The sequence below is a fragment of the Larus michahellis genome, chromosome 4 (assembly GCF_964199755.1).
Source record: "Larus michahellis chromosome 4, bLarMic1.1, whole genome shotgun sequence".
Taxonomy (NCBI): Eukaryota; Metazoa; Chordata; class Aves; order Charadriiformes; family Laridae; genus Larus; species Larus michahellis.
Genome location: NC_133899.1, coordinates 61,153,295 through 61,179,063, shown reverse-complemented (window position 1 = coordinate 61,179,063; position 25,769 = coordinate 61,153,295). Strand labels below are relative to the sequence as shown.

The 25,769-nt window shown below is 35.1% G+C and overlaps 1 protein-coding gene across 26 annotated transcripts in view; it reads left to right on the top strand.

The window, feature by feature from the left end:
- Positions 1-25,769, top strand: part of HECTD1 (HECT domain E3 ubiquitin protein ligase 1) — a 64,535-nt gene that overhangs the window by 20,497 nt on the left and 18,269 nt on the right. For 4 of the 26 annotated variants that reach the window (XM_074585086.1, XM_074585083.1, XM_074585082.1 and 1 more), the window contains exons 5-26: positions 3,347-3,628; positions 3,888-4,176; positions 4,515-4,591; positions 4,684-4,782; positions 5,097-5,211; positions 5,813-5,987; positions 7,446-7,584; positions 7,787-7,957; positions 9,111-9,333; positions 9,422-9,466; positions 12,625-12,900; positions 13,006-13,082; positions 14,494-14,628; positions 14,888-15,034; positions 15,407-15,501; positions 15,906-16,011; positions 16,997-17,131; positions 17,217-17,356; positions 17,917-18,240; positions 18,669-18,835; positions 19,017-19,193; positions 22,100-22,795. In XM_074585086.1, coding sequence (XP_074441187.1) covers positions 3,347-3,628; positions 3,888-4,176; positions 4,515-4,591; positions 4,684-4,782; positions 5,097-5,211; positions 5,813-5,987; positions 7,446-7,584; positions 7,787-7,957; positions 9,111-9,333; positions 9,422-9,466; positions 12,625-12,900; positions 13,006-13,082; positions 14,494-14,628; positions 14,888-15,034; positions 15,407-15,501; positions 15,906-16,011; positions 16,997-17,131; positions 17,217-17,356; positions 17,917-18,240; positions 18,669-18,835; positions 19,017-19,193; positions 22,100-22,795 — 4,090 coding nt within the window. Of the gene's footprint in view, positions 1-3,346; positions 3,629-3,887; positions 4,177-4,514; positions 4,592-4,683; positions 4,783-5,096; positions 5,212-5,812; positions 5,988-7,445; positions 7,585-7,786; positions 7,958-9,110; positions 9,334-9,421; positions 9,467-12,624; positions 12,901-13,005; positions 13,083-14,493; positions 14,629-14,887; positions 15,035-15,406; positions 15,502-15,905; positions 16,012-16,996; positions 17,132-17,216; positions 17,357-17,916; positions 18,241-18,668; positions 18,836-19,016; positions 19,194-21,958; positions 22,796-25,769 lie in introns of all 26 variants that reach the window. The other 22 variants (XM_074585084.1, XM_074585075.1, XM_074585070.1 and 19 more) reach the window with 10 other exon arrangements.

Here is a 25,769-nt window from a genome sequence, read left to right as displayed (position 1 = left end):
ATGAATAGCTAGGTATTTTTATATAGCCTCCACGACTAGATGTTTACATAGTAGTTGCTATATTTGGATATTACGATAGTTTCCTTTACAATTGTGATGGCAAGAAGATAAAAATACTGCTTAGCGTTTGTCTTCAAGCACTGTTGTGTGAATATGATCTTATTTAACCTCTGAAAACTTTACTGAAAAATATCTTGTGACTTTTTTCAGTGCATCTTGAAATACTTTCTGAAGTAATTATTGTTCTGTGTTTGCACGTCAGTCACTGTTAAATTGGGCATAAATAAGAGACAAAAATCAAGCAGCTTTGTTTTTCTTTTGCCAGACTAAGAGAAGCAATAAAAACATCCACAATCAATGCTAAAATATTACATTGGAAGCCAACTTAAGTGGTACTACTATAGATGCAGCACCACTCTTTTATTGCAGTTTTGTTAACTGGAGATGAAGTAGTTCTTGTAAAACCTAGAAAATGAATCCTAGAGGAATTATCTTCCTACTGCTAGAATCCTTTTGTGTCTTTCTTACTGATGCTTTGCAATAGGTATTTAGTCAAATTCGTTCTGTACTCTGGCCAGGCTTCTTGTCCATACCATTCTCAGTCCCCTTTTTTCCCCAACCTCTGTCCTCATTCCCTTCTTTACACCACCACCCCCAGTCTGGTTTATTAAGCACGTCATATTTGGGAGAGTAAATCTTCTTGCCTGTGAGCTAATTTTTTTTAATATATTTTTAGGTGTTTTTCTAAGACCCAGTTGTCAGGGGGCTGTCACACTAGGCATTTCAGAACAAGCTACCGTGTTTTTTAGGCATTATGTAACTTTATTAATGCACTGATCATCTCAGGCAAGCTAATCCTGACATTTAGACCAGAAGTCTGTAGTATTTTAACTGTTTCTGAATTTATAATGTGCTTGAAAGAAAGCAGTTGATGGAGCTGTTGGAGATCTGAATGAGAGTTCAAATTAACTTAATCTTTTAGCGGTTAAGCTTTAAGATAAGTGTGCTTGAGATTGGAGTAATCCAGATGATAGTAAGTAAGTCTGTACTGGTATCCTCGAGAAATGTGTTTTGTGTGAAACAAGCCTTAGGGTTTACAATGAATGTTGATGGGTGTTATGGATTTACCCAGTAACTTTCTCTGTAAAGTTTTGTTGTTCCCCCCCCTTCCTTTTACACTGTTGGATTTGGTCACTTTTTGTGTGGGCTGCCAGTTAGTAATATCACATGAGGGGGGAGTTTAGACCAGATGAATGTGGCCTCAAGGGCAGCTTACCTGTAAGTTTGTTTTTTTTAACCTTTCTACCAAACTTGCAATTTGTGAGAAAAAGTGTAAATACCTTCCACAGTACTGTTTTGCTTTGTAAACTGATGTCACTGATGCAGTATGTTAAATAAGCTGAACCTTTCTTGTGTATTTCCGACAGAGCTGTTCTGGTAAAAATCCAGAAAGCATATACAGATTACATAAAGATTGGCAGAATTGTTTATCCGTCCTGCTGTCAAAGAACTGGAGCAAAACGCCAGAGGACACGAGTAGTGACCATTACAAGTTAAAGAAAAAATCCCTTGCAAAAGCGTACTGATAAATCAGAATGCTTGGCATGCAGGGACCATGCCAGAAGCTTAGCATGCTTTGCATTTATTCAAGAGAAACTTTTGTTTTTCAAGTCCTTGCAAATTTAATGGAGATTTAAGATTTTTAACTTCATGAAATCTGGCTAATACTCCAATCTTGTTCTGTGTGTTGATTAACTGTCTTTAAGCTCTTGGTGTATGATAACTGTCAATCATTTCTAAAATGGGCTGTGCTAGAAGTTGTTGACACTTTAGGGAGTGATAACTGTAGTAATTTAGAGTTGGTAAAGAGTAGGTATTGTTGGTTTTTTGTTTTGTGTGTGTGTTTTTTTTTTTTTTTACTATTTCTTGACACCAATCTGGTTTGCTACTGATGTGCAGATGTGCCAGAAGCAGCTCATCTTGATAAGCCTGTGCAAACCTCATCTGAAAGATGGAGACGCTTTTAGTGTGTAGGTCAGAAAGACGTTAAAGGCAAAACCTCCCTTTCTTTTCAACACTGACATGAAAAGAAGTTGGATCCTTTCCTGGGCAGTTGGCCAGCAGTATTTTTTGTCGGATTGTTAAAAGCATCATTAGTAAGCCTTGTTTCCATGGTGTCACTGTTTTTTCTTTTTTCTTTAGTGACAAACCTAAACTTGGGAGTTTGTATTTTATTGTCACAAAAATACTTACACATCCCTGGGTCAGGTGCTCAGTGGATAATCTGGGTTGTCTCAGGGTAAAATCTGCTTTTCCCAGTTTGTCCTATTTTTAACCTTGGTCCAATTGAAAAGTGTCTTTTACTTATGAGAAGTATGTAGACCTTTAAATACAACTTTAACTGTCAAACTTCACTGTCCATTTAATACTTTGGGAGTTCTGGGTTGGTGCCTCAGCTAATGGCTTGTTTGATAGCACTTCTTTTAATAGAAAGCACGAAATTAATATAACATATTATAGTATTAGCATAATATTAATTATAGATACCAACTTATAACATATCAGAATATTTTATTTTCTATAAATTTAGAAAATAAAGCTGCAAAGAAATTTTTAAATTGTCTTCGTTGTTCTTTGAGAAACAAATTTGGAATTCAATAAATGTCTGAACGTTAGGAAGTAAAACCTCATAGTGCGCATTCTTGGTGGTTTTTGTTTGTTTTTTTGCTTGTTTGGTTTTTTTTAAGTTTTATTATTAGAAAGCGGCTTTAACAGTTCCTAACATCAAAACATTCAGAAGGTTAAGTACTCCATATTTCAATACCAAGACATGGGTTGGTTGTGGTTTTTTAAACTATGTTGTCAGAATGGAGAATTGCTACTTGGGGTTATAAATAGTTGTGTTTCCTGTAAGAAGAATATCTAAAACTAAAAACTGTTTTTAAAATGTACTTCCAATATCTATTAATTTGACAATTTGATTATTAAATGTGTGTTTTCTAGATTGATTTGGGGGTTTGCTGATATAGTTAAGGAGATGCTCACAATGCTGAAATTTAGATAAAGAAAAATAATTTCCTTGATTTCCGTATATCATCAACAGAGAGAACGCGCGAGAAAATATCCCAACAACAGCACAGTCCTGCAGTGAGCAGTTCAGAGCACTCTTGGGTTCTGTCTCAGAGTTTCTGGCTTAAAAAGCCTGTCTCCTCCGTTCATTGACTTTGAAGGGAATCTGGGGAAATCGGCTTCTTCTGTGTGTCCTGTATTCTTGTGAATATCCCCTTAGCATCTTCTCATTTTAAGTAACAGATTTTTCATCTTTCCTCTTGCACTTCTTTCTTAGGTTTCAGATGGAGCTCTGAGATGCTTTGCTTCGTTAGCTGACAGATTCACACGACGTGGAGTTGACCCAGCCCCATTAGCTAAGCATGGACTAACTGAGGAGTTGTTATCTCGCATGGCAGCTGCTGGTGGGACAGCATCAGGACCATCTTCAGCTTGCAAATCTGGACGGACTAGCACTGGACCACCATCTACAGCTGCAGACTCTAAATTAAGTAATCAGGTGTCAACTATTGTAAGCCTGTTGTCAACCCTGTGTAGAGGCTCTCCAGTAGTAACACATGTAAGAAATCCTTTTACACTACAGCTTTTTTTTGTTCTCATAGAGTTTTTCCCTTCATGTACTTCAATATATGCAACATTTGTGTTGCTATTTTATATATAGATTTATAGGTTTTATCTTTACATATATATGGATATGTATATCTACACATACATGTAGGTTATTTATAAAGAGGGTAAAAAAAGGAGACATTTCATATGGAAATGAAACCCAATTCTGATAGTATTTTCTAAAGCCTTGTATATTTTTTATTGTTCAGACTTTTAATTATTTCCAGGATCTCCTAAGATCTGAACTTCCAGATTCTATAGAAAGTGCGTTGCAGGGTGATGAGAGATGTGTACTGGATACCATGCGGTTAGTAGATCTTCTTTTGGTGCTACTGTTCGAAGGGAGAAAAGCCCTGCCAAAATCCAGTGCTGGATCCACAGGCAGAATCCCAGGATTGCGAAGGCTGGATAGTTCTGGGGAACGTTCTCATCGGCAGCTGATAGATTGCATCCGCAGTAAGGATACTGATGCACTAATAGATGCTATTGACACAGGAGGTAAGCAAAAATACTCTGAAAAAGAGAATGAGATAAAGTATATTTTTATTTTTATAACCTCTAGTGTCATAACAAATACTTAGGTAGTACTTTGAAATTCTTTATGTACATGTTCCCTTGTTCGTTTAAATACACAACAGGTCTTGTTAGTAATAATTCCTGTACTACTTTTTTTTTTTTTTTAAATTGCAATTAAGGGCATAAATGCTTTCCTAGAATTATTGATGATGCTTATATATATTTTTTTTTTAAGACCTGCCACTTACTTAAAGAACATTGGTGAAGTTTAATTTATAATTCTGTGAGCTTTAATTACGTTATTTAATTGTATCTTTCAGCTTTTGAAGTAAATTTTATGGATGATGTAGGACAAACTCTTTTAAACTGGGCCTCAGCTTTTGGAACTCAGGAAATGGTAAATTAGTTTTACAGAATCTTAACAAGTTGGATTATTTATGTAAAGAAAGATTGGGAAAAAAAATGGATTTCCTTTTTCTTGTTTAACAGGTAGAATTTCTCTGTGAAAGAGGTGCTGATGTTAACAGAGGTCAGAGGTCATCCTCATTACATTATGCAGCATGTTTTGGAAGACCTCAGGTAGCAAAGGTATGATTTAAACTGATATGGCTAGAAAGCCTTACATAGCGACTTTTTGCCTCATTCTGTACGAAATGTCTTTGATGCAGTGTTTAACACGTGCACTGTCAAATATTCACGTTCTTTACAGTGTTTATCAAAATACACATTTTTTGTTATGATAGGGCAGTAATATGAATAAAGGGAATTTTATATTAGCTCTACAGATAAAAAAAGCACGTAATGTTCTAACTTTGCCTAAAGATGTATGAAAAACATGTTTACTACTTTGGAAGAAGGAATCTTAATGGGTTTTTTTCATATTTAAAAATTCTTGTTCTTAGACTCTCTTACGACATGGTGCAAACCCTGATTTGAGAGATGAAGATGGGAAAACTCCTTTAGACAAAGCTCGTGAAAGGGGGCACAGTGAAGTAGTAGCTATTCTTCAGTCTCCAGGTGAGTGCAGTTTTTAATTCCATACCCTTGCTAGTAGAAATGCTTATGTATGTTAAGTTATTCAATTATTAAAATTTTACTTTATTAAAGATTCATTTTAAAAAAATAATATTTTTTGACCAGCCTTCCTTAACCTGCAAAGTACATATACAAACTTTAATATTTCAGGTGTTCTTAAGGGGTGGGGATTACTGAAGAAACTGCTGATTGGGCACGAGCAGTGCCAGTAGTCCTGCTCTTCAGCTGTGGAATGGGGCTAGGCTGGGATTTTGCTGTGGGTTCAGAGGACGTCAGCCTTGGTAGCTTCTCTTGACATCCTTTCTTCCTATGTAGGAGCTGCGCTTCGCATGCTCCATGTTCATATTTAGTTCACTTTAAGGACTTTGAGCGTATTCTGTGGGTGGTCTTTGGTGGTACTTGTTATCAAACAGTTTTCTTCAAGAAGTCTTGCACATGTAAATTTTATATTTTTAGCAATGCATATTTCTGTTCAGGTACTTAGATGTTAGTAAAGAAAATTCTTACATTTATTTGAAGGGGTTTTTTTTGTTTGCTTGGTTGTTTTTTGCTGTTGAACATTTTGGGGAAAAATATTTTCCAGGGGACTGGATGTGTCCTGTTAACAAAGGAGATGAGAAGAAAAAGAAAGATGCAAACAAAGATGAGGAAGAATGTAACGAACCCAAAGGAGATCCAGAAATGGCACCCATATACTTGAAAAGATTATTGCCTGTGTTTGCACAAACATTTCAACAAACTATGTTGCCTTCAATAAGGTAATAGTGGTGATAGACAATTTCCCTGTGTATTTTGAATTTCTTAATACACTCTCTTTAAAAAAAAAAGGTGTGGGTTTTTTTTTCCAGAAAAATTATAACATTTAAAAGGTAAAGTAATGCAAATGACACTTAAACATATTTCTGTTTGAAGAGAAGTGGTGGTTTGAAAAGTGTTGCAAGTCTAATTTTTTTACTTAGCATTTTAAGTAGCATTGTTTTCCTTTCTGGGCAAGTGGTGTCTTGGAAAAAATATGGTTGGTTAGTTAGAAGTGGGAGAGAGAAGCATACTCTTGACTATAGTAGAATGACAAAAGAATACTGGGTTCATATAGTACCTTGTATAGACTCTGTATATTGTATATTTGGTTGCAGCTGTTTGCAGCCACTATAATGGAAGTACTAATTTAGGAAAGGAAAACTAATGAATTGGTATGAAGGTATATTGGTTGGAAGATCGGGAAGACTGGAAAAAGCTATTTTAGAAGGTTTTAGAAGACTTCTTAACAGCTTAAGTGTTAATCAACTGCAGAAGATGCCTCTTACGGAGAGAATTAAAAGAGTGTAATCTAATTTGATACTTAAAAAAGAATACTGTGGGTGGCATAATGGTTGTGATAAATTGCGTCTGACCATAACCTCTCAGCCTTTTACACTACAAATATAACACTTGCTTAATCTCTTATTTGTGTTTCCAGTGCTTATAGATACTTCGAGGGGTGAAAATAGAATATAAAGAGGGACTCTAGTGGAGAGAAATTCTTCATGGGCTGATGATAGGAAGCTTAAACTAGGTCATTTTAAATGAAGGAAATAAGAAACGATGTTAACAATCTCTCCATGATTAACTGTTGTTGCAAATTGCGGAAAGAAGTAGTTGGCTCTCTGTATTTTAAAGTTTTCGTTATGAATCAGGTAAATAATGTTTTTAAAAGTCAGTCTAATAAAAAATTTATTTTTTACCATACAGAAGTGATTAGGTTCCAAATTAATTGTCATTATTAACATGGAAAGCTGCATGATCTAATAGTAATTTAGAGATCTCAGCAAAACACTTGAAGTGTGTGACAGAAACAGAAGGTTGGATACCTGGGAGGACGAAGTAGTGTGCGGAAGTGAATTGCCTTCACTAAGAGTAGATAAAGGCAAAATGTAGACTAGGTTTACCTAGGGAAGGGTTGAGGAGAGAAGAATACGTTAGATCCTAGTGCTGTCAAATCAAAAAAAGATCAGTAGGTAAATTATTCTTTGACATAACCTAGGATGTATTAACAAATAATAATAATTAAATAAACAGTTTTGTTTCCAATAATGAGAACTGGAACTCATTTAAACTTTTTTTGCTTTGAAAGCAAGCATAAATGCAAAAGCAGTTTTGTCTTGAACCTTTTTGTTGCTTTGATTACTGCTTACTTTCCCTTTGTAAGAATCATTTTTTCCCTGTGATCTCTTTTAAAGGAAAGCAAGTCTTGCCCTCATTAGAAAAATGATACATTTTTGTTCTGAGGCACTGCTGAAGGAGGTTTGTGACTCTGATGCTGGCCACAATCTGCCAACGATATTGGTTGAGATAACAGCTACAGTTCTTGATCAAGAGGTAGGAAGAAAGAAAATGTTGTCCTTGTATGAAACCAGTGCACAAAAAGGGGTTATGATCACTGATTCCACATACTTGTTAATAACGAAACCTAAAGCATTTATAGCATCCATCTGTTACCGTGTCTGAAGTTCTGCATCTAAAGATATTTTTAAGTAAAGATCTCCTTTGTTAATTTCCTTTCCATCCTCATGTATTACAGGATGACGATGATGGCCATTTGCTAGCCTTGCAAATCATAAGGGATTTGGTGGATAAAGGTGGTGACCTTTTTCTAGACCAACTGGCTAGACTTGGTGTAATTAGTAAAGTGTCAACTTTGGCGGGGCCGTCATCTGATGATGAAAATGAAGAGGAGTCTAAACCGGAGAAAGTAAGTACAGAATTGATAGCTTTATTTGTTCCTGTAAAACCAACACTTCTCATACAATTTTCACTGTTATGAAAATGTCCAGGGCAAGTTCGTTAGAAAAGTTATTAAATTAATGTTCATCGTATACCACTTGTTTTAATTATTTTTGTTGTTGTTTTTGTAACTTCATTTTCTGTTAGCACATTATTATCTGCTGAGTTTTCTTGCTCATGTTTATTTGTGGTCAAGTTGATTGACACTTGTTTTTGTCTAGTGTTTTGAAAATCACTGCTAAATAAAATGAACCCTTACCAAACAGAGTGCATCTCTTTCAACGTACATGCATCAAATAATTGCAGATGTTTTAAACATTGTTATGGACTATATTAAAAATACAAAAAAGAAAATAATTTTCTACATAATGAAAACTTTAATTGCATATTGCAGTTACTTACCAATTTCTAACAGGCATATTACTGACCACTCAGATGAACTAAATGGATAACAGACCACTTCTGCTATCCATTCAGTTAGGATTTATACCTAAGCCTTAAGTGTATAGTTAAGCTTTTTACTGTGGGTTTGGGGTTGTTTGGGTTATTTTTGGGTTGGGTGGGTTTTGTCTTTGTTAGTTTTGGTTGGGGTCGTTTTTTTTTTTGGTGTGTTTTTGTTGGTGGTTTTCTTTGGGTTTTTTTTGTTTGGTTTTTTTTCTAGTGTTTAGGTATTAAAAAGCTGTCTGGACGTGGTCCTGGGCAACTGGCTCTAGGTGGCCCTGCCTGAGTAGGGGTTTGGACTAGATGACCTCCAGAGGTCCCTTCTAGCCTCAACCGTTTTATGATACTTTGCTCACAATACAGGTTTAGAACAGAGGTGGATGTCCCAGTCAGTAGGCTGTTGTTGTCATAGATAAATCTGTATCTAAAAGGAAACTTCTTAAATATTCTGTTAAAGAATACTTTCAAAGATACATTTTATGGAGGGAAGAAGTATAGTTCCTGTACTTCTGGTTTGAGTAATTCTTTTTCTCCTCAAGCCCTTTTAAAATGTCTGTGTTTTGTGTGTTGCTTTTCTGTTGGTTTGGGGTTTTTTTAATGGGTTGGGTTTTTTTGGTTTTGTGGTTGTGTTTTTTATGTTTGTTTCTTTTTTTATTTTGTTTAATACAATTTTATTACAGGAAGATGAACCACAGGAGGATGCTAAAGAGCTGCAACAGGGTAAACCATATCACTGGAGAGACTGGTCAATCATTAGGGGAAGGGACTGCCTGTATATCTGGAGTGATGCTGCAGCCCTGGAACTATCTAATGGTAGTAATGGATGGTTCAGATTTATTTTGGATGGAAAACTGGCCACAATGTATTCCAGTGGCAGCCCTGAAGGAGGATCTGATAGTTCAGGTAGTTTCTTTACAATTCAAGTCCAAGTTAAGTTTTGAGACTGTTATGTTTGTTTATATAATTTGATTGGAACTATTTTGTTTTGCAGGAATTGGCTTACTAAATAGTAAAGGATGTAAACAGGTGGAAGGTGGTCAGTTAATTGTGATGCTTTTTATCAGATAGCATGTGACCATAACTTGACTTCCTTGGTGAATTGTGTTAAGTAAACATCTTGCCAGTAAAAGTGTATTAACTTCGTTTTGTTTTGATTCTTCTCCATGCATACTTAATTTTTTCACCCCAGTCATTAAAAGCACTTTGTAGTGGCCGTCCCAGGAAAAGCAGGTTGAAATGGCGATTTGTTGTTTGCTTCTAGCTAGCAGAATGAAATTGCATGTGTTTGAAGACAAAGTAATGGAAAGTTTCTCATTGAGACTGGGAAACAAATTACAGTGTCTTAATTGTTTGTCGGAGAGGATAAGGGAACAGACCTTATGCACTGGCAATGCACAGGTGGTTTAATTTTCTGTACAGAATACACAACTTGTTCTGGATGCAGAAACAACCCTCCTTTATTGTTTCTTTTTTTTTTTTTTTTTGCAACAGTTCATGCATTTATGAACCAGCAGACATAAAATGCTTTGCAATATTACTATGTTTTCAACAAGCCATTGAGTGAAATAACAGAACATATTATGATTCAGGATAGAAATGAAGTGCTCGTGACTTTATCCATCAGTTTTGGGGCATAAAGACAGAACGTGATACAGTGTATTTCTATATTAGAGATTATAACACAGCTGGATATAGATTATAATCTATATCTAGATTATAACACAGCTGGAAACCTGTTCTAGATTTTTTGTTTGTTTGTTAGAAAAATGAATCCTTGCATTTTTTTTTAACAAGGCTAATACCTTACAAGGTCAATGATTTTTGTGTTGAGGTACTTGTTTATCATACAATGTAATTTTAAGAAGATCCAAGACATTAATTTCTTAAATTCTCATAGCCCCTGGATGCCAATTCTGCTTTCTTCCTTCAAAACGATGTGGGTATGGGGATGGGATTTTACTATTTCTGTACAAGATGAGTGGAATGGGGATGGCTCGAATGAATTTGGAGTGAAGAGAACTTAAAACAGAAAAAGTCAGATTGGGAATTTAGAAGATGTGGCTCTTCATATCAGTCTTTTTACAAAAAAAAAATTGGATAAATCCCAAGTTTTTGAACAAGATACCTAGTGTGGATATTGTGGGAGGGAAGGGGCTAAACTAGGATTAAATAAGGCTTCTTGCATTTTTTTCTCAAACAGACGTCTACTAAGAGTGCTGACATTGCAGTGTAATTTGCCTGAACTTTAACCATTAGCTCTACGTGTGTGCAGCAGCCTCTTCTTTACTTAAGAGATAAGAAACTAGTATTTGTTAAGTTTAACTAAAGTTACTACAGTACAGTGCAGACTCAGAATAGTATCTTTAAGTCCTGAACTATACTATATGTTCTGCTTTCCTAAATCATTAATGATTAATCTCATGGTATACTTTTTAGTAACTTCATGACTGGCAAGAACATAGAGGGTTGAGTAATGGAGTTTGTAAGTGTGTATCGCATGATGAAAGCTGGGCCGGGAGGGGGAAATATATATACTATGAACATTTTTGGAAGGTCTGTACTCACCCCTCTCCACATTAGCTTAATACTTGTTTTGTTTGAATTTTTGGACAAAAAAAAAGTTCAATGCAAAAATTGAAATTTAATGGTAATTCTAAAGCTTTAAGTGAGTCTCAAAATTCTGTATAAAGGAACCCCAAATTATTCCCAACCATGTATAATCATCCCATTTTCAGTGTGACATGCTATATAATAAATTTGTTAAAATGTAATTATGGAAATTTGGAAATATTTAATTACCAGAATTTTAAGTTTGCGTATGAAATTTCAAAATTCTCTTTATAAACCTTCTCTCTAGATGCTATGAATTTTAAGTACTAAAGAATGTTATGCCTCAAAAGTGCATATTTATTTTTGCGTAGAGATTATTTATTTTTGTATTATACAACAGTAAAAATGGCAAATTTTAAAAACCTAAAGCGTAAGTTATTGCAGCAAAAGGAAAACAGCAATTTTACGAGTGCATGGTCTACAAAAGCTGTATTTATCAAACCAGTATGCTGAAAGATGAGGATATTTTTTAACTTTGAAGTTGAGATGTAATCTTGACATTAGTGAGGTTACTGCACTTCTATTTTATATGGAACTTTTATTTTCTAAATTATGAATTCACTGAATTTTGTGGAATTATGCTAATCAATGTTTCAAATGTAGTGTGCATCCTTTTAATTACAACAATATCAAAATATAATTTAATTAAAACTGGGATAGTCGTTTGGAATAATTCCAAGATAGATTGCCTACATATCCCAAAAACAGGATATGATGCTGTTTGTCATCTATTAAATATTTCCATATGAGTATTAGCTTTTCATCAAGTCTCATGTGGTGCTATTAGATTTTTGTATTTCATGTTTTTCTCAGAGATATAGAGGCAGTTAAAATTTTTATAATTACTAAAAGGGAATAGGAACATCTGCATGATAACTTGAATTAGCATAATGTCGCTGTATTAAGTAACGTAATTGTGGTTTTCTTGTATTCTCTGAGGTGAATGTAGGAGTTCTACAAAGGAGATGAATAAAAGTTTTAGTATCGTTTAAAAAAAGAATTTTTTTGGAGCCTTTGTGACATTTAATCTGAGCAAATAGCTGTTATCACAGCTTAAATTTGCTTTTAGCACATATTGATTGTGAGATTCTGTGAAGTTTTGTGAGGTTTTTTTCTGGTTTTTATATGGCTTCAACATTTTTTCTCCATTTGCTTTAAGCTATGAAGTTGATTGCTGTTTTCCTGTTGGAGGATTCATTTAATTTCCTATTTCTAAAATCTTGCTTTTAAGAATAGTTCATGCTGGCAATAATGACATAAATTATTTTTGCAAGACCAAAAGTTTATCGTGGATTTCTTTGATCTTCCTATTATAATTGGAAAGATGAATTAATAATCCATCAGTAGCAGCATTCAGAAAGAGTTGCATTGTCCACTTCGATGTGATCGTGGAATAAATTACAGTTGAATTACATACAGTGTTCTAAATTTCTTCCCAGTATATTTAAGAGCTTTAATTTCAAATTTAATTTTGCATTGAATGTACTCAGTTGTTTTGCTCTTGGAAAAAAAAAAAGTTTGAGATATATGATGGTGGAATCAATTGTTGGAAGAAAAAAAAAATGTTTATTTCTTTTTAAATAGAAAGTAGGAGCGAGTTCCTTGAGAAGCTGCAAAGAGCTCGAAGCCAAGTAAAGCCATCTACCGCAAGTCAGCCAATTTTATCGGCACCAGGGCCAACTAAGCTTACTGTGGGAAACTGGTCACTCACCTGTTTAAAAGAAGGAGAAATTGCTATTCACAATTCTGATGGTCAGCAAGCTACAATACTGAAGGAAGATCTACCAGGTTTTGTGTTTGAATCTAACAGAGGAACAAAGCATTCATTTACAGCTGAAACCTCTTTGGGTAAGTATGTAGGTATGTGTTATGTGCAGGTAGGAGCAAGTGTACATGAGGTAGTTCTTCTGTTTGTTCCTTTTCATACCTGTGAGAAACTGTGACTTTTCTAAAAATATGTTGCAGGGTCAGAATTTGTGACTGGCTGGACCGGCAAAAGAGGAAGAAAGCTGAAATCTAAACTGGAGAAGACAAAACAAAAGGTTGGTGAGCATCTGTCAATTTTATACTTGGAATTTAATTGAGTTTGTTTTATTTTGTAACGTGCTTATGGAGTTGTAGTTTTCTCTAAGAGGATTAAAATCTTCTCTGATTTCAACTAGACACACTTTATGCTAAGCTTGAAGTGGAAACTTCACTTGTAACAAAGCACTTCTGCAGGTGCTTTTGTCCAGCATCTTAGTAAACTCTGTGCTGTTCTAGAGGAAAACTAACGTTCTTTTAAAAATGTAATGAAGTCCAATTCTCCTGACCTATATTTGTATAACTCTGTAGGTTTTTCTTATGCAAAAAGAAAGGATATTATGATCAATGCTACAGTTGTATCAGAGACATATGTTAATTCTATTCACTAAATTCAAACACTAATTTTAGGCTGGATATCGTGACAGATGGGGGGATGGAAGTGAACAGTGCATTCTAAGAGTTGTGGTAGCGAAGCAAAATGTGTAAAGGCCCTCGTGTTAGACTTCTCTAAAATTATTCTTTCTCTTCTCAAACTCAAGGGGAAAAAAAGAACAACTAGGAAATAAAGTATTATGCTTTTCACAAAAACACAAAATAACAGTTCTGTGGCCTGCTGATGCCAAGGGCTCAAGCTAATCTTCAGTCTTGACCTCTCTTGCAGTTGCTAACAGTGCAGCTAATATGTTCTGTACCAAAAATCTGCAGCATGTAAGGACGCGTACATCTGAGGAAATGTGACGCTAAATTGAAGCCTGAGACAGGTCAAGAGAAAGTACTGTGCTCTGTCAGTGAGGATAGGTGGAACGATAAAGGGGGGCACTGCTCTTTCATACCTGGGATTGCACTGTGTGGCTCTGAAGCTTGTGAAACATAACATGATGATAATGAAAAGGAAAATGTTTAATAAGAACTTAAACTTACTTTATCAAATCTCTATCTTGTGTGAGCCGTACTTTGCAGAAAAAGTAATTCTTAGTGTATAAGTACTTAGTATATAAGTTCATATAAGTACTTTCTGCATGAATCGGTCTAAGGAATGTGAAGAGAGCATTCGGAAACCATATCTAAAACCCCCTTAATCTTACCTCTAAAAGATTACCACATCCATGATAACAGTTCTAAAGAAACAGATTTACAGATTGAGAGTCCTGTCTTTTCTCCTACCCTTGTGCTCTAATTTAATATATGATGGTAAGTTTATCTTTTTTAAGGTTCAATAAGATTCTGCGTATTTCTCCTGTTCTTTTATCCTTTCACAACATTTGCATTTCATGATGTATGATAGGTTTGGTTCTTCCCCATTTGTTTGTATCTGTAATGGAATTCTTTAAAAAAAAAAAAAAAAAATCAAGTTTCTAGTATCTCGGAGAATAATAATAGTCTCATTGCAGTAAGGTATGCCTTGTGATTGTCAAAATCTATTTGTAGGTACGCACTATGGCGAGAGATTTATATGATGATCACTTTAAAGCTGTTGAAAGCATGCCTCGAGGAGTAGTTGTAACACTGAGGAATATAGCAACACAGTTAGAGTCTGCATGGGAACTTCATACAAACAGACAGGTTAGTGTATCTCCTTTAATTTATAATGTGTGATGTCAGTGGAAATAACAACATAATGTTCAGACTAGTCTGTGTGGAGGTTCTGACTAGTCTGACTGTAGTCTGTAAAGGATAGTCACAATATGTCTGTCTGAAATGTGTGGGTTTTTTAATGCATATAATTCCTGGTTACGTACTTTACCGGGACGTTATTTTTCAAATGAAGTAAGTGGGAAAAATTGTTACCTGGTTTCACCATAATTGTCTTTTTGTCTTCCAGTGTATTGAGGGAGAAAATACTTGGAGAGACTTAATGAAGACTGCTCTGGAAAACTTAATTGTACTATTGAAGGATGAGAATACTATTTCTCCATATGAAATGTGCAGTAGTGGCTTAGTTCAATCCTTGCTTACAGTTTTAAATAATGTGAGTTTATAGAACATAAGTCTCTGAAGAAAAGATTTCTATAAAGAAAAATAAAAATGTAGGCATGTGCCTTGATTTAAAAAATCTGTTACAAATGTGGCTTTTTCCCATCATGATGAAAATCAGTCAGATTTGCTCCAGTTAGTGGTCTACCCTTTGAATACATGCTATCACAATAGATCACTTTAGTTTGAGTAAACCATTAAAAATCTTTAAATCAACACCAGTCAGTTCTAATGGCTGATACCATTTAGCTTTTCACATGCAGATTTTAAATAGAGAATTCAGTGAGCCTAAACAGATATTTTTGCCAGTATGAAGAATGAATATATTGATTTGTATTAGAAGTAACTTTTTTTTTTTTCCTCTTAGAATGTTGATTTAGATGTGAAACAAGACTGTAGCCAACTGGTAGAGAGAATAAACGTTTTCAAAACAGCATTCAGTGAAAATGAAGATGATGAAAGGTAAAACACAAAACCAAACCATAAAAACCTTTGCATCTGTGAAGCAGTATGGTATGTTTAAAATAATTTAAAGACATAGGAACAGTTCTTTCCATTTCAGTTTGTCTTTCTCTGGAATAGAAAATTGGTCTTAAGAGACAGCATCTGCTATTGAAGTAGCAATTGAAAATTTTACTGAGTTACTTCTATCTGTAAGAGTCAATTATGCTGAATATACATCTCTTGACAAATATAAAGGTGACTTTTGTTCATCACTGTGCAGATTAATATTTTTCTTCTGTGTTGTAACCATGTGACTAGAAGAGATGATATCTGTAGAAATAGCATGCTGAGATATTTGCTACAGTTGGGTACTGCTCTCTGAAATACTGCGGGATTTTTTTTCTCTTTGTTTGCTTCCACAGTCGTCCAGCAGTTGCATTAATTCGGAAATTGATAGCAGTTTTAGAATCTATTGAACGTCTACCTCTCCACTTGTATGATACACCAGGATCTACATATAATCTTCAGGTAAATGTACAGTGACAGCAATGTGTCATGCTGAGTGATACACAACTGAATGTCGTATGGGAATTTAAGGAAAAGTTATACACATTAAGTCTGTGTGAAGCATATTCTTGTAAGGGTGGATAGAATTAGGTTAAGAAGAACTAACTCTTTGGCATTTTTTCCCTCTAACGCTTAACCTAAATGTTTGTGTGTTCCCCTGCTGCCCCTTTTCCCCTCTGAAATGAAAGCAAATTTTGATTGAATAGATAATGTACTTGTTCTTTCTTTTGTGTTGAAGTATTATTCTCATTATATGGGAATATGCCCCCTAGTAAGTATCCTTACTAGTGAAATGAGCATTTTGTTGAAGACAATTATAAGACGTGTTTATTTGTGATGACTGTAATGGCTAAAAGGGTCCCTTCTAGGCCTGTGTGCTCATCTGGTAATGCAAGACACCTGCAGGATCAGCAGCTTCTTATAAAGAAAAGCTGCAATTTGGCTAAAAATATTACTTGTTTTTGTTTTAATTTTTTCTATTTGAAAGCACACTTCAGGATTTTACAAGATGGCAGTGAAGCGTGAATATTTCTGTTTTGATGTTAAATCATTGGAAAATAGTTGCAGAAAGTTGCAAAAAACACTGCTGCTATTGAATATTTTGAAGTTCTTATATTATTTTCACTTCTTATGTTATTGTAGTAGCTAGTCTACAAGATTTGGAAATAAAAGGTACGAAAGCACATGAAAAGTGAGAAAATACTAGCTTGAATGTGTAATTGACTTATACGTTGACCGTCATATTAAAGAATTACTTGGTTAATTGCAAAAATGGAGTACTAGAGGATTACTTTTTAAAGCATTAAATTAGAATGTAGTTTGCCTAAGTTGTACAACAAAAATACTTGATAGGCCACTAAAACTGTCGTAGTGAAATCTATCAGTTCTATTTAAGTTTTGTAATTTTAAGAAAGGAGCGTACATTAATCTTTAGCTACTCTTTCAGATATTAACAAGGCGCTTGAGGTTTCGTTTGGAACGTGCCTCAGGGGAGACATCTTTAATAGATCGAACTGGTAGAATGCTAAAGATGGAACCGTTGGCAACTGTTGAATCTCTAGAACAGTATCTCCTGAAAATGGTGAGCAGCACATCGCACACACGGTTCACAAGGAATGGTTGTGTTCTGCATCTCTAATATTTGATTTCTTTTCATTCATATGTAGGTAGCAAAGCAATGGTACGACTTTGATAGGGCTTCGTTTGTTTTTGTACGAAAACTACGTGAAGGCCAAACATTTGTTTTCAGGCATCAACATGATTTTGATGAAAATGGAATCGTTTACTGGATTGGGACAAATGCAAAGTGAGTTTCTTCAAAGCTAAATATTTTGAGGTTAGATACAGTGAACTGTGGACCATGGGGCACAATGGGGAGAGAGAATTCATAGTGAAATTAAATCTGTTATAGTTTTTTTAGGAGTGGGAGGTATCTTTGCTTTTACTGTTGATTAATAGAATTACATTTCTTTTTGCTCTCCTTTAAATAATAGGCAAATAGGAATCTCTGAAGTTGAGAGTTTGTTCATGCTTACCCAAGAAATGAAGGGATGAGGAAGTTTGTGTTTCTGTTTTTCTTTGCAGTGGTTTTCTTCAGGCTTTTGGTTTGTGGTGGGGTTTTTTTGTTTTGTTTTTTTGGTTTTGTTTTTTGGGGTTTTTTTTTTTTTTGAAACCACTGTGGTAAAGTGATGTTTGGAACATCTTCAAAGTTACCTAGTTATGTAAAATTTTAATAATTATTTTGGTTTGTAATAAACTCAGCTGTAATCTACAATTTACAGTAAATGTCAAATGTTATTGATACGTGTTTGGTTTTTTAAAAAATATAAGTAATAATTAAACAGTACATTTCTCTTTTTAATCTAGAACTGCATATGAGTGGGTAAATCCAGCAGCCTATGGGTTAGTAGTGGTTACGTCCTCAGAAGGAAGAAATCTGCCTTATGGTCGTTTAGAAGACATCCTAAGCCGTGACAGTTCAGCTCTCAATTGTCATACTAACGATGATAAGAATGCTTGGTTTGCCATAGATCTTGGCCTTTGGGTTATACCATCAGCTTACACGTTACGCCATGCTCGAGGTTACGGACGATCTGCTCTCAGAAATTGGGTTTTCCAGGTATCTAAGGATGGACAGAACTGGACTACTTTGTATACTCATGTTGATGACTGTAGTCTCAACGAACCAGGGTATGTCAGTGTGTTTTACCACTTTTTATAAAACTGAGCTCAGTTAAAAATGTACTTATCTGTAGACTAATTTAATGTGTACTGTATACATAATGACATAACTATATAAAGAAATAGTAGGTGATCTAAATTACCAAGGACGTGATGGAAAATATGTGATTTATAAGTTCTCTGTGTGGTTCATATAATGGTATTTGTGCTTTGCCATCATTGTAAATTTTGTGTTTGATATTTTTTTGAGACAATAGTAACACTAGCACTCATCTGGAGTTTGTCCCTAATGTTAACAGGTTTTATGTATCTTGTGTTCTTGTCACCTTTCTGATTTTATCCATACATGATCAGCATTATGGTTTTGTTTGCTTTTGGTACTAAGCTTTTTGATTTTGCCTTTTTCTTTTTTTTGTGTGTCTGTCCCCAATTTAAAGGTCTACGGCAACGTGGCCTTTAGATCCTCCAAAAGATGAGAAACAAGGCTGGAGACATGTTAGAATAAAACAGATGGGAAAGAATGCCAGTGGGCAAACACACTACCTCTCCCTGTCTGGATTTGAACTTTATGGCACTGTGAATGGTGTATGTGAAGATCAGCTGGGTAAGAAAAAGAATGTGTACATCCTATTTGTACTCTTAAAATGCAAATGAATGTACAATATAAAAATCAGTGTGAAAAAGCGGGTTGACTTTTGCAATGGAACTTGCCTAGAAACTTAAGCTCAAATTATTTCCATTGAATACTTCTTAAGTCTTTTCATTTCAATTTACATTTCGTGTAGGAAAAGCTGCTAAAGAAGCTGAAGCAAATCTGCGAAGGCAGCGACGTCTGGTCCGTTCTCAGGTGTTGAAATACATGGTTCCAGGAGCTCGTGTAATCAGAGGAATTGATTGGAAATGGAGAGATCAGGATGGAAGCCCACAGGGTGAAGGCACTGTTACAGGAGAGTTGCATAACGGTGAGCATGAATTGCCTGAATTTGTAAACGTCTGTAGCATGATTAGTTCATGTGGAATTGGTAGCATTAAAGTATTTCCTTTGTAGTGTCTTGAAGAAGTTGATAGAATTTTAAATATTTGGGGGAGAAGGAACTCAAATACTACGACTGTTGTGGTCCATTTGTGAAATTCCATTTTAATGCATGAAAAAAAATTCTTGATGTAAGTTAAATTTTTTTAGAGCTTTGCTTAATTAAAATACAAAATTGTTATTTAGACATCTCTTACAAAGCAGAAAAAGTAAACAAAGGTGATTGATGCAAACTGATTAATTAAGCTTTGGGCCTGCAAAATCTATAATTACCTTCTTCATTTCTTCTAGCTTAGCATTTGCAGTATTTTTCTTGACTTTTGTATCCTGTACCTTTCTTACCTTGCTAGCTTCATTGGGATCAAGTTGTTGGTTGGTTTTTTCTTTTTTTTTTAATTAAAAGAATGAAAAGTAATTAACTTATGGAGCAGAATAAAAGCCTGCAACAGACAGGAAAGTCAGTGCTCAGGAAGCTTAAGATACTGAAGAGGCTTCAGAAGAGGTGATGATCTTGTCAGCTGAACGTGCTTTCCACCGTTTTCCCCCTCTACCCCTATTTTGGGGTATACAAGACTTGCCTTGTTTCTGAAGCATCTTCAGCCACTTTTACGCTCATTCTTAGCCAGACTTTTGAATTTCCTCTAGTTTCTTGAGTTGTCAGCTCTCAAACGTGGAGAAATGTCCAAAGTACAATGTCTTAAAATGTTTTGAAACTTTGAATCTTATTTAAGCCATTCAGTATAGCTTGTAGGGAATTCTTCCGTCATCTGTGTATCGTTCTTATCAGATGCAACATTCTCACTTTGAAGACTTTAGGTATTATTGGTGAGTAGTATTCTACTAAATCAGTGTTTTCGTTCCTGTGTTTCAGTAAAACTTTCCCATTTAAGCGTAGTTGAAATTGAGGTGCATTTATCAAACGGTGATGCCAAACAGCGTGAAACGTGTATGAGGAGGCTTTTAAACCTACCACGCTTGTCTTTCAAACTGAATTTTGAAAGTAGTATCCCATTGGCTTTTTTTGTCATTATTCACACATCTAGACAAATCTTGAGTTGCTTTACGGCTGTAATGATGGAGCAGTAAGACTTCAAGTACATACTATGTATTAAAAAGTTGTGCAGATTAAAACTGTTTGTAATTAATATTTTAGGAAAAAAAACCCTATATGAACCAAGGACAATTATTTAGTTATGTTTTTACAAAATACCGTGTTCAGATATTCATAAAGAGGAAGAACAATACTGTTTAACTACAGTATGGAACTTCTTGCTTTTTTTTTATCTGATAAGAAAGGCAAATAAGCTGCAGAAAGGCAAAAATTCAGACTTGCTGCACAACTTTACCCTTCAAAGGTTTGGTGACATGTAGCTACAGATATAGCTCATGAAGATGGAATAAAATTATACAAGAATAATGTAATATAAACCTCCTCATGTGGGGATGTGATGTCTACTTATCGTATCTGAAAACTTTATCCATTTTTAAATACTCTTCCTCTAGAATGGTATTTCTAAATAGAAAATTGCCCGTGATGATCTGGTTTTGTCTAGAATTGATGACTTTTGCATAGTTATAAGGTAAAAGTGCACCTGACAGTACTAAACAAAATATTTTACTTCAAATTAGACATTTCGTGTTCTATTAAAGAAAAATTTGTGTGTACATCTGGACCTGACATCTTGTTACAGAAGATGACTGAGCTTTAGGGGGTTTATTTTTAAGGAAAATCTGCGTGAATTAAAATAGTGACACTAAGTTTGTTACAGTTGACATACAGTGAGAAATACTAGAAGGAATTTTTTTAAGTGACTCTGAAATTGTGGTACACACTTAGACAAGCAAAAATAAATTCTATTTTGCCCCTATTTCTGTCCTAGTGAGCTAAACTTTGCATGTTACCCTCATTATTGCAGATTTATTACGTTTAACTGTTAAAAAAATACTGGTACTCTAAATCAATCATTTAGTGAAGGAATTGAAAGAGTAGCATCTCTTTCCAATTCTGTTTTAGTCCCAGTATAAAGTTTCATGCTATGAAATGTATTCTTTTTGCAACCCTGAAACCTTACTTGAAGTAGTCCTTACCTGACTGCCATAAGACTTTTTGTATGAATAAGAAATGTTTGAGTCTGTGTAAATTATTGAACTAAAAAGCTGAGTATCAGTAAATTAATTCTTTCATGTTATGGGACAAGAATAAGAAATCACAAACTAATCAGTTTCATAAAATGTATTTTGTCGGGTAGATATGCTCATACATATGAGCATACATAAGCATCCAACAAAAACATTATAGAATGCCCTTGCAAGAATTACAGTTTCTTGACAGATATTAATAAAGTTACAATGATACATTTTAATATACTTTTCTGATGTTAGACAATCTAGTCATAAAATTTCAAGAGATCCTAATAGGTGAGGTTCTTTCGTGAACGAAACTTCACTTTTGGCTGGATTCTGGGACCCTGAAGGCTTATCATGCTTGCTGCCTCAATGTTAACAACATTTTAAAATACCAAATCGTTTAGATTTAAACACTTCTTTTTTAATTGGCATTAAGGGTTATTTAGTGATTTTTAGTAATTCAGACATGCAGCCCTTATGAGAAGCTGATCCCACGTTGTGGAGCTACTGTCTGACACGCTCCTGTCTGCTTTCTGCTGGATCTCACACACTCCTGTCCCTTTCCAGGCTGGATTGATGTCACCTGGGATGCTGGTGGCTCTAACTCTTACCGTATGGGCGCAGAAGGAAAGTTTGACCTCAAGCTTGCACCAGGGTACGACCCTGATTCAGCGGCATCACCCAAACCTGTTTCATCCACTGTTTCAGGCACAACGCAGTCATGGAGCAGCTTGGTGAAAAACAACTGTCCAGACAAGACGACTGCTGCTGCAGGCTCCTCAAGTAGAAAAGGAAGCAGCAGTTCTGTGTGTAGCGTGGCCAGTAGCAGCGACATCAGCTTGGGTTCGACCAAAATGGAGCGGAGATCAGAAAGTGTAATGGAGCAAAATATAGTTTCAGGCACTGACGTCCACGAACCAATTGTTGTTCTGTGTTCCGCTGATAGTGTGCCTCAGGCTGAAGTAGGGTCATCTTCCAGTGCAAGCACCAGCACCTTAACAGCGGACATGGGAAACGAAAATGCAGAGAGGAAGTTAGGTCCTGATAACTCAATACGTGCTCCTGGGGAGTCCAGTGCTATATCCATGGGAATTGTTAGTGTAAGCTCTCCTGATGTGAGTTCAGTCTCCGAACTGACTAATAAAGAAGCAGCTTCCCAACGACCTCTAAGCTCTTCAGCAAGTAACAGACTCTCAGTTAGTTCTTTGTTGGCTGCTGGGGCACCAATGAGCTCCAGTGCAAGCGTTCCTAACTTATCATCTCGAGAAACTTCCAGCCTGGAGTCTTTTGTACGAAGAGTGGCAAACATAGCACGTACCAATGCCACGAACAACATGAATTTAAGCCGAAGTAGCAGTGATAACAATACTAATACTTTGGGAAGAAATGTCATGAGTACTGCAAGTAAGTAAGCTATGTTTATTTTTTGTTGAAGCCTTTGTTGTTTCTTTGGCTTTCATTAGACTTAAAGAAGTTTGGATTCTGGTTGGCCTAATAGAGAAAGGAACTTAGAGCAGCCTCGACCTTGTGTGTACCTGTAGAACTCACATCAGCTGGAAAGTCTTATATTGCCCTGTGATGCCAGATTACACTGTGGTACCCATCAAATAGAAAATAATTTGAATTTGATGCCTGTTACATGGGTTTTAGATCAAGAGGCTGGAAGACTAGCAACAGTAGCTAATGTGGGATACTCTTTCTTTCTCATCTGTGTAGATTTTGCATACTCACCTTGTAGCTGCCTATTTCTGCTATTTTTCCATTTTCATCAGGAAAGGCAGTTTGTGCATATTGTGAAGTCTCTGAGCTTAGGAACTAAGAACATGGTAGAAAGAAAAAAAAAGTAAACTGCACAATGATATTTTATTAGATTCCTGCATTCTACCAGGCTGAATAACTTCACGTACTCTAAAAGTGTGTATGTTTTCTAAAGACGGTGTGGTCATTAAGGCTTAGATTCAGCAACCTGTTCAGGCACATTAAGTGCAAGGAAGCTTGTAGTTAACAATGATTCAAATGGCATTCTGTACGTGCTTTAACATTTGCATGTTCTCAAATTACATGTTACAATCAAGGTACAAGCAGGTAAGTTGTAAACCTGCTTGTTGTGAGTGAGTTCGGTCTTCTGAATTTTCAGCATGCTCCCATTAGAGTTGTTACTCAACCAGCCTTGTCAGGTATTTTGTTCAGTGACAGTGAAGAGCTGCATTTAATGAGGTAGGCAAGTTAGAAAAAGTAAAATTACCCAAGCCAGAAAGAAGCACTCAGTTTCTTGTTAAGCTTTTGTGCTTTTCTAGGACTTCTGTGCTTCCTTATTTAAAAAGGTGGCATTTGCTTTTAGCATTTCTAAATTTCTTTTAACAGTGTTTTATTTCTTGTTGGGGAGATTTTTTAAAAAAACTTATTCTTACATTCATGTTGTGAATACGTGAGGGGAGGGGAGAATGTTTTCAGCCTGCATTAAAAACGTAAATAAGATACTCAAGGGAAAATTTTCCAGGAATTGATCCCCTTTTAGGCAGATAGTCAGTGCCTCTGGTTCTGAAGTACTTTTGTGCTGGCAGGAGAGAGAGCGCACTTTGAAAAACATGGTAAGATACTTCAAAAGCATGTTTAACAGATTTCATGAATGTCTGATATCCTACAGTGCTAAAACTGGAAATAAGAATGTGGCAAATTAAAAATTTGATTTAATATTAAAATATATTCCTCCTTTAAAATTATCTCTCATGTAGGAATTATTCTGTTTTATACATTTTATACAAATAGAAAGTGTAAATAGGAACTTGTGACCCAAAAAGGGTTTGGAGACTAAATTCGAGCAATCTCACCGAAGTTGTATTAGAGCACTGTAAAAAGCTTGGATTTCTCTAATGGTTTTTTATTTATTTATTTATTAAATTTTTCTTTGGCCTGTTCAGGTTTAAAGAAAAAAAAAACAACCAACCAAACAAAAAAACCCCAAAACCCCCAAAAGTCAAGTCTGGAAATCTTGATTAGTGATGTAAGCCTCCTGGACTTGCGGTAGTGGGTGCATTTAAAAACATCAGTATTTGCCGGGAGTTAAGTGGTGTCTAGGGTAGCCAGTTTCAATTTGTTCTAGAATTCAAAGCAAATGAAATGCTGACACTAAATGGCTTTTTCTGTTTATTATTATTATTAGAGGTTTACTGTTATTAGAAGTGTGTGGGAGATATGAATACTGAACAGCTTACTTTCAAGTTCTTAAACAACAAAAGAAAAACCATTTGGACTGGAAAACTTCCATGTTTTCATAGAGATGAGCATGGGCTTATTAACAACCCTAAATTTAAACTTCGCTTTCTCCTTCCCCATGCATAGAAATAATAAGTATTATACCTGCTTGGGTCACCTTTGCTGATTTTTTTTGTTTGTTTGCATTTTTATATTTTTATTTACAAACTGTTACTTATGTTCCTTAGGAGAGAGAAGAAAAAAAAATACATCTGACAAACAACAAAAATAGAAACAGTAACAGTTACTTTTCTCAAAAAGCTATCAAATGCACTTAGGGGAAGAATCTGGGTTGTATTGTATTCTTCTTCAAGAGTAATAACCTTTGCAAACCTCAGTAATAATAGTCTGAAATTCAGAATTTATAAATTTTTTTTTCCATGTTTTAAGAAAGAGGTGCCTCATTTTACATAAGCTGCAATAATGAAAATATTTACTTCAAAACTGCAAAACTTGCATTTGATAAATTTTAGAAACAGTAGGTTGGAAAACATGAGGTTTAAATCTAAGTATAGGTGACTCCTCAAATTTGCACATGCAAACACGTGATTAACCTCCTGTGTTTGAAGATAAGAGTGTGAGAAAATGTTTTGAAGACTGGGATGTAAATATGTAGTTGCATATAGGTGTAACTTATACTCAGTTATATACGCTACCTGAAATTCTTTCTGTTGAGTTTTCAGTTAATTCAGTCTTGTCTCACTTGTTAACTAAAATGCATTTACTGTGTTTTATTTGCGTGTGCAGTAAGGTAAATTCTTAGTGGGTGCTTACTCTGAACACTATTAATGTAAGTCATCCAACATGAGTAAAAAATTCAGTCACATCTTTTGCAGTACTGCCAGCTCAGGCTTGTTGTCCATCATGAACATATGTGCTAATAGTTATGTGAAAGATAACAAGTCAGAGCTGCTTTAAGAACTTTAGAAAAATGCTCAAAAATCACGTTTCACATTTGTCTTATGTTCTGTTCTCAGTTCTCGTGTATATAGTTAAACTATTTTCCCTGTGTAATTTTAATTATATTGCTGTTTAGAGGTTAAATTACATTTTAGGCTTTAAGGCAGACACAGTATTGGAATAACAGATTTCAGAAATACTTTTCATATGTTGAAAATGAAAT